This window comes from Puma concolor, chromosome A1 (assembly GCF_028749965.1).
Source record: "Puma concolor isolate L17-30 chromosome A1, mPumCon1.1.hap2, whole genome shotgun sequence".
In the NCBI taxonomy this organism is placed as follows: Eukaryota; Metazoa; Chordata; class Mammalia; order Carnivora; family Felidae; genus Puma; species Puma concolor.
Window position 1 is genome coordinate 162502343 of NC_141667.1, and position 15545 is coordinate 162517887.

At 47.0% G+C, this 15545-nt stretch overlaps 1 protein-coding gene across 2 annotated transcripts in view; it reads right to left on the minus strand.

Moving 5' to 3' along the window:
• The window catches only part of MYO16 (myosin XVI), a 620603-nt gene that overhangs the window by 94085 nt on the left and 510973 nt on the right, over positions 1-15545 (minus strand). For both annotated transcript variants that reach the window (XM_086708430.1, XM_086708429.1), the window contains exon 28: positions 9281-9383. In XM_086708430.1, the coding sequence (XP_086564556.1) occupies positions 9281-9383 (103 nt within the window). The remainder of the gene's footprint in view (positions 1-9280; positions 9384-15545) is intronic.

Below are 15545 nucleotides of genomic sequence, written 5' to 3' on the forward strand. Positions count from 1 at the left end.
TATTTCATTACAGAAAGCATGTCGACGTGGTCAAGAGCACTTACAAAAATAAACCTCTTCGTCTCAAAGTCACACATGGTGAAAAGCAAACCAAAGCCAAACCCAAACAAAGCAGACCAGCTTCAAAAGCAGATAGGAAAGTGCATCGGATAAGTTAATGTATTCATTTCAAGAGCGCCGCTGGTCTTCCTTTGTAACAAGATGGCCTCAAGAACATCACTAGGAATTACCTGCCTCATGGAACATACACGTTATAAACGATTAAGAGCAGCAAATACAGTCACAGCCCGTCATGCCGCCTGCGGCACAGACGCCCTGGCAGGGGCCTCCGCCACCAGTGTCCAACAAGGCACTTCCCTTTGCACCTTCTGATGCTTGCTTTACTTCCAAAAAACAGGAACCCTCCCGGTCCTTCATCGCGGGCACCGGCTCTTATCTTGCTCATCCTCAAGAGTGCTTTTAGATATAATAAAAAATACATAGCTTTCCTAATTGTCCCAAAAACATGTTCTGTGGTTGTGTTCATGGGTTCTTTGAGATTCACCTGCATGTATTCTTTCAGCCCCTGGAGGGCCGCGTGCTTCGTTCAGAGCTCCGCACGTATTTTGTGCAGCAAATTCACGCTTGTTAGAGATGCCGGTTTGAAAAGAGATCTCGCTCTTCAAGTGATTTAACGGGCCTATCTGTGGAAGGTCACCGTGAGTCCTCTGCCGCCTCTTCTCCGCTCTTTGTCTCCCCCACCACAGCTCCATGTGGATGGGCTACGACACCCGTTTGTTAACTGGCTTCCTGGCTCTGCGCTTGCCGTCCAACAACACATTTTTTTCACGTTTAAAGCATAAATCATGTCACGTTACCACCCTCTTTGAAGCTCATCGGTGGTTTCAAAGGGAACTTAAAACAGAATGCTGTGTTTTGATGCAGCCAAGGTCCCAGGGGCTTGGCCACCGCTCACCGCTAAGCACCGACCTCAAGACGGTGAAACTGCTTCCTGATCTGCAGAAAAACCCTTTGCTATTACAAGGCTTGGGGCATGTAGCAGGTGCTTAATAAAGGCTTACTGCAGGACTAAATAAACCTGGAGCTGGGGAAAATTAGATCGACACACACGAGATGGAACTGGATTAGGCACGGTCGAAACTGCCGCGTTTTAGAAGCTGTCAAGCAGTTGTCAATTACCGTCCAGGAAGACTGAGCTTTGGAGGGCCACCAACCAGTGTAATCGCTACGATTTTCTACCCTTCCCAGCAATAAGTTCGTCAGTCACTCACATTCATTTTCCTCCCTAGGGCGGCAATAATGAAACAAAGGAGGCTGAGAAAACACTGCCCCAATGCACCGTTCTCTCCCTCGTCTCCTTGTTCCTGGGGCTCTGTCACCTGCCCCAGCAGCTCTCAGCCGGCACCCTCTGTCCCCGCCCCACCCCTACCTCCTGCTCCTCAGCCTTCAGATCTCAGCCCCCGAGTGTTCTTCTTACAGATTCCCTTCATGACACCTGGCCTGTCTATACCGGGTCCTCACGGGTTGCCCCCCCAGAGTGGATCCCAGCCTGTGCTTATTCGTTAGTTTAGTGTTGTTCCCCCTTAGCCAGTAAGCCCGCAGAAGAGGGGTATCGCAGTCCTTCTTTACATCACACCCCCTTCTTTATAATCACCCTGGTGCAACTACAGGGACATCAGTGGTGCTCCATAAATGCTCCTTGACTCGATCAACCAGGAAGCCTGAGCTAGAGGAAATTCGGTTGGTCTCCAGGAGATGAAAGCTGGGTCAGGAACAGGCACAACTACCTCTCACTTGGCAATTATTAAGTGCCTGATTTTGGACTTAGTCTTTTGTGTAAGGAAGTTGAGAGAACAATATGAAATTACTTCTAAGGAGAAACTATCACACATGTCAGTAAGGCTTGACGGTGGATGCCTTCATTTCCAAAAAGAGAATGTCGCAGTAAGTAGGTTCATTCATTCAGTCGACAAACACCGGTTCCGTGTCGACTCTGTGCCAGACCCTGTAGGGGATGTAACAGTGAACCACAAACACTCATGCACATGGTGCCTGAGGATATACATGAAAAAAGAGAGACATACTATGTTTCCTCAATGGAGTTCAGGGTGAAATAGGAGAGAGAGGCACTGACCGAGAATCCAATTTTGTAATATCATTTTTAAAAACTGAGTCGGTGAAGACACAGAAGACATTTGGGGCAGTTATCTCTAGGTAGTTCAATTGCAGGTGATCTGTACTTTCTTCTTTAATTTTCTCTATTTTTCAAGTTTCTTATCAGAAATAAATACTACTTTCATAATAAAAATGTGTCTGTATATATGTATGCGTGTGTATTTAGTACAAGAGAAAAAGGGAAATAAATATATGTGCATATATATAGTAATTCCCAGTTTATAATGCACACAGTACCAAGAGATACACTAGGATCCCTAACGCTTATTATTTTCAACATTAATAATTCTAGAGGAAGGGAAGGGATATGAGAGAAAGAATAATTTTATGGGCTATTTTCTGGCTTGTACTTACAGTTGATTTATGAAGTGCTCCTTGAGTAATAAAACAAAGGTTATAAACCATTAATTTATTGTGCTAATAAGAGCCAAGGGCTCCAATACCATTGTCTTGTCTTAGAAGATGTAAAAAAAAAAGTGGAAGGTGCTTAAAACTTTAACAGTTTCTTGCTTTTACTTTTATTATCTTTTCTCTACCGTACTATTTTAGATTAATGAAATAATAAATCCTTCATCCAACTGATTTTATTTAATGTTATGGTAAAATGTTAATCTTGCAATTCTCAGCACTGTTAAGAGTGGCTCCTTCAAAGATCATATATTTTACAAAGACACACCACGAAATCTAGGCCATTCCTTGAAAATTACATTGGAAGATGACGATAAAGAACATAATTACTGTAATTTTTTTTGGTTAGTGAGCACACACAAATAGGAAAAGTGCATTTCGTTAAGATTTGGGGTTTGCCCTTTGTGACAGCCTTTTGTGACTTCTTTCAGAATCTCAGTCCCTCTCGCTCTCTCTCATACACACACACACACACACACACACACACACAGACATGTACATGCGCACACACACGTACACACATCACACAGGAGAACGAGCAAGTATCATCTCATCTGGGTCGTTGGGACGGAGCTGACGCTCTCATTTTGTGGCTCACTTTCTGTCTGTAGGATCTTGACTAAGTCACCGGAAGTCTTCCTGGGTCTGACTTCTCGTCTTCAATATGTCTGAGGCCATGTAAAATCTGTCTCAATTTCTCCTTCCACAGTTTCCAGTCACAGTGACCATGAGCACCTGCTTCAAGGGAACCTCACCTCACAGGACTCTTTCCTTTGCCTGTCCACAAAGCTACCCCCACCCCAAAGTTTCAAAATCCGCTTGAAAGGACAATGACACTTCTTTGGGAAAGCTCCCCTACATGGGGGCCAGCCAGTCCCCGGCGCTGACATCCCCTGCGCTCTGAGCTTCTGTGTTCTGAAGCAGCACCCCTGGCGCCGCGTGGACCGACTCTGACAGATTTGTTTCTCCCTTCGTCATCCCACCAGATGGCTTTAAAAATGAATATAGCATTCAAATAACTACACAGAAAAAAATCGTCCTATAACCAGTTGATTCATATAAAATGTGTGAAAACCAGATTATACCATTTATTTTTCCACTTAGAATTAGTAGTTTCAAAAGTTTTCACTTTACATAAATGACATAACATTGCAAAACAAGCATGTTCTGCATTGGGGCTGAGTGCCTGCCAGTCGCTGTCGCATGGCTTGGGGAAATCGGGGCAGAAAGTGGTTGATTAAACATGCAGAGTTTCGGAGGGATTATTTTCAAAGGCACCTTAAAGTAGGACGGGACTAAAACTGTATATATTTGGATAGAGAAAATATCTGAACAATTTTGAAAAACAAACAACAGAAGGTTAATAACTAGTGGCATCGTTTAACTTGTTTCCAAACTACGACTTAATTCAAACTATCTGTATTTTCCCCCCCCACAAATGAAGTGATCTGAAGACTCTGTTTCATAAGGAAAAATACATCTGGTGAGACACAGAAAACACTGCTGGAAGTGGGCCAGAGTGAGTCTGCTCAGATTAGCTCAAGAACCCTCCATATTCCCCCTTAAACAACTGACTTAAATTCTGCCATGAAATGAGGATCAACCTCTGACTGGTCCACCATGTTTTTCAAACATATCATTTAATTGGAAACAGGGCCAAGAAACCGCGAGCAAGGAGGACTCCTTTGCGGCCGATGCTATATCCTGAGTTTTCTTCCTTTTTGTTCAAAATAAAAGCACCTTACGTGAAAGTGGTGAAGTTGACGATGTTGAGAGAATAGGATCATGAATGAGTGCGTCAAAACTCGTGGTTACTGCTTGGAGTCATGGGAAAGAAGGCTGGCGTGAGGGCCAGTGATGTAACATACACAATAGGTCACGTTTTGTTTCAAGGCCAAAATGCTTTAGAGCAAAACATGGTCAATGGGACTACATGTTTTCATAAATGCTTAAAATCATTAATTTGGCCCTATGCACTATTCTACATAAATTGTACTTATGAGGTGGCAACCCATTTGAAAAATACTTTTTAATTACAGAAGGACTTTATGAACATATTGATCATAGATCCAAGCTAAAATTCTACTTGGCCATCGTCTCAAAACAATTCCCCAGATATGACCATTGTCAGGTTTGGGTTGTGAATTATTCCGGATTGTAAAAACTCTTGCACGTCTGTGGCATCTGTATAAGATGTATCCTGTGGTTTGGCCACTTCTTATGGACAAAGACTCATTCGCTGGCCACGCGCAAAGGCGTGGATGTCTACCCCGTGCCCGCTCCTTCACCGTGTGGCAGGGACGCGGGGGCAGACTCAGCACACGCGCATCCCTTCTGATGGAGACGCAGTCAGCAACCCCATAGAAGGTGTGCGGCCTGAGGGGCAAGAGGAAAGCAGAGAAGAGAAAGCAAGTGTCACGGAGAGGTGCAGAACGCTGGGAAGTTAGAATATGGCCCAGCCAACTGCAAACTGGGTAGATTTACCAAAATGGCTTTTTATGACCGTTCCCAGACTGCCTTTGCTCAGCTCCAGTCGTGAACTGGAAACCAGTGTTACCCTGACGCCCAATTTCAGGACCATCACCCACAAGCATCTGCCCCCCGGGACCGCCCAGGGAATGGCCAGCGCAGCAGCCGGGTCTCAGCTCAGAGCCAGGACTGGTTAGAGTCACACCCTTCCTGAGAGCTCTCTCTTGATTCCAGTCCTTCTCCATCTTCCACTTCTTTTCTTTCTCTCCCCTTTCTCCTTCTTCTCCTTTTCTGTCCAAGATGCAGTTAGGAACGAGAGTCCAAAAGCACCGGGTCTTGAGGGGCACTGGCTGATGGTTTGCGTAAGAAAGATTGGGATCAGAATCGGCCCGCGACGGGACGCACTCTGTGTGGTTCTCCTTCATCTACCAGGTGAATGATCAACATAAAAAAGACACGAACCCAAGAAGCAATCTGCTCAGACTAATAAAGGAATCTGTAAGTGCCTTTGATCAAAGCTCACACTACGGTGCATAATCTATGCCTTTCAAGTTCTCTAATCTGAATAAAAGGGCTTCAGATGGTTACATTGAAAGATATAGATCGAGTTCAATGCAGTGGAAAGAACACAGCATAGCAAGACTTAGATGCTGGGCTCGGCAAAGCAGCCTTGCCACTGAAACTAAGCACGAACCGCACCGAATGCCTTGATGAGTATGTTGACCCTCAAGACTCTATTTCCTCGTGTCCTACACGAGGCCATTACCGTTCGCCCTGCTGACTTTCCTTTTTTGCGTACAGTTGTTCTTCGGAGTTGTTATTAGGTTTAGATCAAATGGAGTCAAAGCTCTGAATAGTTGTAGCACATTCTGCGGATGGGAGGAATCATTGTGTGTGAAACATTAAAAATTCCCATGCCTCATGCACTGACCCCAGACCCCCAACTACATAGGGAATAAACATGCGTGGATCGGTGAACAAACCCAGTGGCTCCGAAAGGAAGATGTGTCCACCACACCAGAAACAGAAGGAGGTGCTGGGGTCCACCACCGCCACGGAGGCGGTTCCGGGGGTGGGAGCCAATGTTCAATGGGAGAAAATGGAGCTAGAAGCCCCCTACTGATGCCTCTGAGACTTTCCTGCACAGAGTCTGGTTAATGTAAAGGACTGAAGCAATCTCACAATGTCTCCAAGACAAATCAGAGCGACAATAAGGGGATCATCGTATTTTTAGTTAAGAGAATTGAATTTCTGGCGAATATTCTATGCAGTTTCACGCAGCAAAAGATGGCTCTGATCTCTGTTGTCTGCTAGCGTTGCTTTTAAAACTATGGAAAAGAACGGCGATTAATTCCTGGTAACCGTTCACAGCCAAACGATGAACACTGACTTCTTAATAGAAACATACGCTGTGACTCTTAGCGATTTGGGAACCATGCCACGGAAACAACAGCCATCCATTAGGAACTTACTGTTGTTTCAACAGCTCCTCATTCGATTTGTCCTGATTAACCACCCGAAAGAGAGACAGGCCAACCCTTCCTGCAACTAGCAACACATTTCAAACCAATGCTTTGCTTCTGAAACTGAGGAGTCTGGCTTTCCAGGTCAGGAATAAATGATGGTTTAAAAACCCTTTTGCTCTCTGACTAGCATGAAAGGGAAGTATGAATGTGCTTTATTGCCAGGGAGTTAAAGATTGGTCTTCTGGTATAAAGTATATGAAAAGTTACATCTTGGAGAAGCTGAAGAAAGCGGTCTTTCCCGACGATTCAATATGGAACACACAAGCAAGCATGCAGCGAATAAATGAATTCATTTATTTTTTCATCCTGTATTTTTAGCCTCCTTTGGGGAGTTAAAGAGTGAGGAAAATAGACCGGTGTGATGCGATGGGAACCCGTTCCCATTTTGTCTTCGGATGCGCTTCTTCCAAAGTCCCAACGCGTGGTCTGATTTAAGAGCCTCCCTGCTACAATGTCAAGTGTCCCGGCACACGCACGAGTGCAGGAGGAACGGTGGCTGCAGGTGAGCCACCAGGTGAGCCACCTGCCTCCCGGGCACCGCCACGCATCACCCCAGGCTCTCCGCATGCGTATCAGAGGACCGGCGCTCGTCACCCGCCGTGGTTACCATCTGCTGGTAAAATAACTGTTTTGGATTCCCTCACCTGTTCTCTAAGACTCCCAGCTTCTTTTCACCACCAATAAAACACGTTATACTTATCTGCGAGTGTTTGTGAAGGGAAAAAAATACAGAAAATCTCAGTGACATATTCCTGAACTGCTACTACCCAAGTACTTAAGCTTAAAGATGCCGGCAATGATTCAGCGGAAATGACCTCCGTTACCCGTGAGTCTGTCGGACAATTCCGTATGGGCACCCACATCTCCTGTCGATGTGCCTGTGATCAGTGCCACAGTGGTGAGCAGACACCCCCTGTGTTAGTGATTCCTTCTTGCTCCCTTTCTAATCCGGTCTCCTGGCACGGATGTGTGTCCATGACTATACAGACTGTGTGTGCTGCCTCCTTCAGACTCTATTTAAGGTTCAGCTCCATTATTAGTTTAAGACAAAGAAAAGGGAAAGAACGATGATAAAGGAAGAGACCAGGTGGTACAGTTAAGTCATCACTCACGAATGCTCAAATTCTAGGCTCCTTGTCCTTTGCCACGGGTGATGCGTGCGCCTCCGTCAGCCCAGCAGGGCTCCTCCTGTGTCCCGGAGAGTGGGCGCTTCCAGACACATCTAGCAATTCTGAACCATCTGAAGGAAGGTCCTCCTCTTTGGCCTGGTCCATGATCTGACGTTGCCTCTTGGAAATGCTCCACTACTTTTTTTTTTTTTTTTTTTTAAGTTCATTTATTTACTTTGAGGAGAGAGAGAGTGAGCGTGAGCAGGGGAGGGACAGAGAGAGGGAGAGAGAATCCCAAGCAGGCTCCACACACTCAGCGTACAGCCCTGTGTGGGGCTCGAATTCACGAACCATGAGATCATGTCCTGAGCTGAAACCAAGAGTTGGAATCTTAAGCAACTGAGCCCCCCAGACCCACTACTATTTAAAAATGAGATTTATGTCCGGGTGCCTGGGGGGCTCAGTTGGGTGACCGACTTTGGCTCAGGTCATGATCTCGCGGTTCGTGGGTTCGAGCCCCACGTCGGGCTCTGTGCTGAACACTTGCTTGGAGTCTGGAGCCTGTTTCGGATTCTGTGTCTCCTTCTCTCTCTGCCACCCCCCCCCCCCCCCCGCTTGTACTCTATCTCGCTCTGTCTCTTAAAAATAAATAAATGTAAAAAAAAAACCACATTTAAAAAAACGAGACTTGTGCCTCCTTTTTGGTAATTGTTGGGTTTTGCCAAAGCCGCTAGCTGCCATGATCTTTGCTGCCCATGCAAACCTTTGGTTGTTTTATAGCTAGAAACATCCAGGAACTCCTGGTGTCTTGGGCTCTATTCTGTTTCCTACTCCTGCATCACAACGACCTTCTCAATTCTTTGAAGTTTCAAACCTCCTGTTCTCAACACTCGTCATGGATCGCATTCTGATGTTTAATACCTTACAGCATGCCTCACTGCTTCTGGGGAGCCCCTCCCAGGCTATTCTATCTCACTAATGTTCTCCCCTTCTGGAAGGAGGGGCTGGGTCCCCACTGTGCCCTGGGACTCCGCCAACTCAGAGGGTCACAGAAAAGAATTAAATGTTTCCAGTTATGTATGAAGCTTCTGCCAAGAAGCGAGGTTGAAGGGACAGTGACGTTGTCAGTGTGTGGCAGTTGAGAAGCAGCGAAGAGAAGCAGTAAACAGACACTGGACGACCCCAGAGGGGCCAGGAAGTGGGTCTCCAGAATGCGGATGACCTACCCACCAGAAGCCGAGAAATCAAGGTCCTCAAACTGCCTTCTCTGACTTCTGCTCTCTTTCTGATCCCTCAGGAAGCCTGAATGACAAGGCTGCACCCCGAGACATAGGCAAACAAGGAGGCTTCAGGAACCCCACACCATGCACCCCCCCCAAGAGGAGCCCGCTGGCTCCCCCCCGTTTGTTGCCATGCTGCTGACACCAGTAAATCAGAAAGAGTGAGTGATGTGTTTCCAGGGAAGACGCTTAGTGTCCCCTCTTGCCAAACACATCAGAGTTCATGCCACTGAGACCGGTGGCTCCCACAATGACTCAGCTCACTTATTTAAAAGTCCTGAACTGCGACGTTAGTAGCTTGCTGGTCACTAACCTGCCAGCCTTGCAATTTACACTGTTGGAGAACAAGGCGACATTTCTCCTCGGCAGACAGCTGTTTCTTCTCGACTGGAAGCGTGTCGGCCAATGGCTTGTACCTGTGAAAAAGCAGCGGGAACACTGAGAGCCATGACTGAGTTCGTCAAGCAAGTGCTTCTGTTCAACAGGATTGTCTTTGTCACACTGTTTCTTAAATTCTCCCCGGTTCTTACTTTACCCTACGAGTCCCCAAATCTCCGTCCGCCGTGCACGTAACACTGTACAACCGTGAAATAACCCTCATCTGTTGCGTGGAGAATGAGTTTTAAAATGAGCCAAATATGTATTTCAATCCTTTAATGTGTGCTCAACACTATGATCAAGGGTGGATGAAAACCACTTAACAAGAGAAAATTGGAGAGAGAGGAAATGAATGGTTGTCACTGAAATAGTTAGAATGCTCTTAAAAACATACCTTTTAAGAAATCTCAGAATTCTTTATCCCCATTTGAAAGCGAATCTAGATGTAGTTGGAATCCGTAAGAAAGGAATATCAAAACCTCCAGAAGTTTTATCTCAGCGAGAGGTAGAGAAGCTCTTTCCCCACTTACTACATATCGAGCACTTTCCATCTTCTAGAAGGATATTTATTTATTTATTTATTTACTTATTTACTTATTTATTTATTTGCAGCTTCCTCTGAATCACTGGCTGTCATTCCCTAGCCGAAATCCATGGCAACATAATGCTTTGCTATGGATTTTTTTAAAATGCCTTTCAAAATTACATAAGCCACTTAAAAAATCTATATGAAATTTCCGTTGCATGCAGGGTATCTAACCTGATGTGTAAGTAAAACTGTATTAAGGGAAGAAGGAGGGGGAGGAAGAGGAGGAAGAAATAGGCAAGGATTTGCGTGGGTTTACGATTCCCGTGTCGAGCTGCTCTGGGAACTTAACGCCAAGAGGTAAATCACGGAAGTTCCCTGTTATTTCCTGCAAAATATCTTAGCTTTCCATCAAAGTTGGTTGCAGCAAATCTGGCAACTTCTAAAATGAGTTCTTTGTTTCCTTAGAGCAACGGAGGAAGGAAGTGCCTTGCCTCCGGGTCTGTATCCACCGGGCTCCCTCAAGCAAGCTCTGAGAGGCGTGCCCCCCACACACCCCCCACCCCCGACACCACACCAGAGGGGCCCACACGTCTTTCCATCTGCAGGTGCTGCAGAGCAGGGAGGTTCCCTGCATCACGGGGGCAATGCTGCAGTCACGGCGGGGCTCGCTCGTGTGGAACGCACACTGAGAAACCATACCTAGTTTGGATTTTTTGGTAGCAGACGTTTATTGCCTTTCTTACATCCTTAGCACTGCCACTGAAAACGGAGTTATACTGGTTGCCCTGGGTGGTAGCCATGCGTCAGACAAAATAAATACATCAACATCAGCAACAACCCTTCCTTCTCGTAATACAGATTTTTGCTCGTGCATCAAACTCACGGCGCAGGAGGGTGCAAAAATAGCGGGTAACAGAGGCGGAATGTAAAAATCGTAGTGCCAGAGGCAAGGATATGAAAAATCTCGCACATCATTTTGATCCCACTGAATGCACTGAAATGGTCTGTGGAAGAAGTCGACCATTTTTGCTTTGTTTTGTTTTTCTTTTACTGGTCATAGTGTGGTTGCTGCAGAAGAGACAAGGTACCTCCAGGGTAGAACAGAACAGAGAAAACGGGTAAAATGAGGTATGTGTGGGGAGGGCCGGGATTGGCAGTCAAGCGTGAGGCAGGTAGCGGGGGAGACCCTCTAAAAGGGATGGCCATCTCCCCACGTGCCGGGGTATGTCGTCTGCACAGCAGTGAGCAAACACGGGTTACGTCGCATCAAGTCTGAACGGGTCAAAAGCGACAGATGATGACCCACACGATGTGTCTGAACAGGAGACAAACTGGAGGGGGGACGAAACACAGCCTCGGGTTCTAACTCTGCAGGGAGTTGCTAGGAGACCCTTGGGCAGCCATCTCACCGGTAATCCTCCCTCTTGGGTCTGCCTGCGTGTGTTTTCAGGACGCGGCAGAAATTCTATACTGCATTTAAAGCATCAGTCTAGGGGCGCCCGGGTGGCTCAGTCAGGGAAGCGTCTGGCTTCAGCTCAGGTCATGGTCTCACGGTCCGTGGGTTCGAGCCCCGCGTCGGGCTCTGTGCTGACAGCTCAGAGCCTGGAGCCTGCTTTGGATTCTGTGTCTCCCCCTCTCTCTGCCCCTCCTCTGCTCATGCTCTGTCTCTCTCTCTATAAAATAAACAGTAAAAAACCTTAAAATAAACAAATAAATAAAAAGCTTCAGTCTAATCCCTGTGTGTTGTGTCCTCAAAGTGTGCGAGCTTCCCCAGGGGATGGGCCATCTTTGTGCATTCCCTCGTGTCTGTTAAATTGCCTTTGTATGCACCAAGCACAAATAATGATGAGGGGTCAAGAACATGGGCTGGGGGATGGGGGGTGGCAAGGGACATTTCTCCTGCATGGAAAGAGAGCAGGGGGCTTTTCGTATGTTGCCACTCTTACTCCCCACAGAGGCAGGAGGCCTGCATGGTCATCTTTTGACACTGAGAAAGCCTACGATCACAGAAATCCAGTCACTCCCCTGGGTTCACACAGATGATCTTATGGGTTGAACTGCGTCCCCCCAAAGGTGATGTGACTTTATTTGAAAATAGAGTCTTTGTGGGGCGCCTGGGTGGCTCAGTCGGTTAAGCGTCAGACTTTGGCTCAGGTCACCATCTCACAGTTCATGAGTTTAAGCCCCGCATCAGGCTCTGTGCTGACAGCTCAGAGCCTGGAGCCTGCTTCAGATTCTGTGTCTCCCTCTCTCTCTCTGTTCCTCCCCGGTTCACACTCTGTCTCTGTCTCTGTCTCTCTCTCTCTCTCTCTCCCTCTCTCTCAAAAATAAACATTAAAAATTAAAAAAAAAAAATAAAAAGAAAATAGAGTCTTTGCAGATGTCACATGGTTAGGATGAGGTCGTTAAGGTGGGCCAGGATCCAATATGGCCGGTGTCCTGACAGAGAGAGGAGGATGCCACGTGAAGACAGAGATAGGCAAGGAGAAGGCCGTGTGACAAGGGGGCGTAGGTTGAGGGGATGTGGCTTCAAGCCACGAGCGCCAAGGGTTGCCGGCAGCTGGAAAGAGGCCAGGAAGGATTCCACTCAAAGTCTCAGAAGGGCATTGCCCTGCTGACACCTTAATGTGAGACTTCCTGGCCTCAGGAACAGTGAGAGAATGGATTTCTGCTGCTTTAAGCCACCCGGTTTGTGGAACTTTGTCACGACAGCCCCAGGACACTGACAGAGGTGGTAACCATGGCTGAGCGGGAATCTGAACCCAGGGCAGCACGACTCCAGAGCAGTCCCTCTGCTGCCACTGCCACACTTTCGGCAGGAACTTACAAGCCCCAGCCCCAGAGGGCTCTAGGGTGGAAACTTGGAGCACGAGAGACAGAAAAGATGGACCCCGGCATAGCAACAGCACACTGCACACCCAGAGACGACAACTCTCGTTCCTCTGACCTTTGGGTGACTGGGCCTCTTTGATGGTAAACTCGAGTTCATAATGAAATACAGACCCATTCAAGCACTCAGGAAAGCCGGCACGTCCTTACCATTTAGCCAGAGTCACACAATGAAATGAAATCACTCAAATTATCTTTTTATTCCCTTACAATTGTCTCATTCTGGAGCTCTGCTAATTATCGCTGAGAACTGAATTGACATAATTCAAGTATCTGAATACAGTATTAACAAGTCAGAACAAAGATCTTACACTGGGTGCTTTTTCTCCCCTCCTTTTCTATTGTTCTTTTGACACCTAAAATGGTATAATTCTGACATTTCGACTGAAAAGACAAAGACATCATCTCAGACATGGCGAGGTACTCTATTTTAGTGTAATTAAAAACATCTTGTCTTTTGGAATGTTGAGCGTCATCTATAGGTGGTGTCACTCACTGGTCTATCTCACAGAAACTTCAACCTGAGACCAAGTGGTAATAATGAGCCTGGGGACAGAGCATGAGTCCTGAGCACAGGTGTGATGGAGCTGGGACTTCCATTCCCTAAACCCTCCTCTGCTTCTGTGGTCCCAGGCAAGGTCACCTCGACCCACTGAAGATCTCTGTATTCAGGCTGGCACCTTTCCTGGGTCCGAGGTAATCAGTTGGCTCTAAGAGGCCAATGTCCAGTCTCCTAAACGACCCACTCTTGTCTCGTCCTTCCTGGTTCAGGTTGAGGTGAATGACAGGGATCTAATTCTAGTCCAGAGTCCAAGCCCCAGGGCTCATTCATTCGGGCTCATTCAGTCAATCAACCAATACTAACAGCAATATTGACTGAATACAAAATTTGGACATGGAACGCAGCAGGGAGCAAATCAGATGAAAATTCTCAACATTTCCTGAGAAAGAGCGAACAGAAACATACATGAGGAAGAATGGCCGATATGATGAGAGAGATGGAGAAAAATGGGGCAGAAAAGGCTTCGCAGAGAGCAAGTACCTGACGGTGAGCTGGGGAGCTCTCTGGGGAAGAGGAATCCAAGTTAAGGGACAGAGCAGCAAATCCAGATGCCCCGAACGGGGTCATGCATGTGTCTGTTCAAGGAACACCAGGGCAGTGAACGTGGCTGGGGCAGAGTATATAGAGGAAAGGTGCAGGAGACAGGCTCACAGAGGCGAGGATGCGACCATGTAGGGGACTCTGGCTTGGACTCTGAGAGCCCTGGGGAGCTGCAGTTTGGGCCATGGGTCCTGCCATTTGACCCCAGAAGAGTCACTGAAGCTGCTGGCCTGGGGGGGGGGGGGAGCCAGGGAGACTAATTAGAGACTCTTCTCACAGCCCGGGAGGGAAGCAGCATACGTGGGAGGAAGTGGGTGAGCCCTGTCTAGGGTGGGGGGACGTGGGAGGGGTTCCTGATGGATGGACGTGGGTGCAAAGGGAGGAGCAGACCACCCAGACTCGGGGAGGAAACTGAAATCCACAGCGGGGGAGGGGCGGACAAGAGTAGCTGTCTGCCCGACATAGCACAAACAGGAAGGAGCTGGTCAGCACACCCGAGGGGGGGCCACAAGAAGCATTCTTCTGGAACGAAGGATGGGGGGACCAAACCTCAGTCAACACCCCGAAACACGCCCACTGCCTCCTGGCTGCCAGTTGTTCAGCTGTTGTCAGTTTCATGTGTCCCGACCCTCTGCCTGACTGGTGGGGACGGTGCTGACCATCTAGTCGACGGTCGTCACAGTGCTGAGTGCTCCTGTGCCCGTGCGCCTGCAGCCGAAAGCTGTGTTCAATGTCCCGTTTGCCTCAGGAACATGACTGCTGACCTTCGATGTCCCTTCTTCTAGTCAGCCCATAGCTTGAATGGTCAATATTCAAGTGTGGGGTTTCACGGCAAGTTCTATCACAGTGACCGAACAATTCTCCAACTTGCACACTATTCATTGAGTACTTTCTCTACTTCAAGGATTCGGGTAGAAGAGGCTCCCAACAAACTCGCACCATCAGACACAGGGTGACACCGAAATAATACCAGGCGTCACGATGCCTGCCAAAATCGTCGGCAAGAACCACCTAGTAGGTTGTATTCACTGGGGGGTCTCTGTATTCTAAGAGGGATACCCTGAAGTCAGAGAGGCAGACAAGAGCCAACTAATTAGAGGCATACAGCAAACCCTCAGGAATGAGGTATCTACTTGTCTTTTCCAAAGTGATTGTTCCTTCCCCATTTAAGGAGAACTTTCACATCCTATGTCTTGTGAACCTGGTGACAAAAGAGAGCTTATAGAGTGATCACAGAGGTCAGGTTAAACCAAGTAGTGACTCTCAATTGACTACTTTAGGAAAGGTACCATGAAATCCTAGAACTGTTTCCTCAGGAAAATACAAAGTATGTGTATCAAAGCTAATGCTTAACAAACAAACAAACAAACAAACACACACCTCAGGTGCAATTTCTCTGAAACTGATTGTCTGCTTTATATCGACTTCATTTCGTCATTGCCAAACACAATTCTGTTGTGAAAGTTTCAGTCCCCAAATATTTAATTCTATTCAGCAAATACTTATTGAGCACCTATTATGAACAAGATACTCTGCCAAGAAATGCATAGGTTAACAAGACGGGCAAAGCAATGTTCTCATATTACTGCCTATGCTCCAATATAAAGCATGATGTTTGGGGCCAAAATTATATATCAGAAAAGATGTGGTTTTCTTATTTCAAGACCTCATGAAATTTTC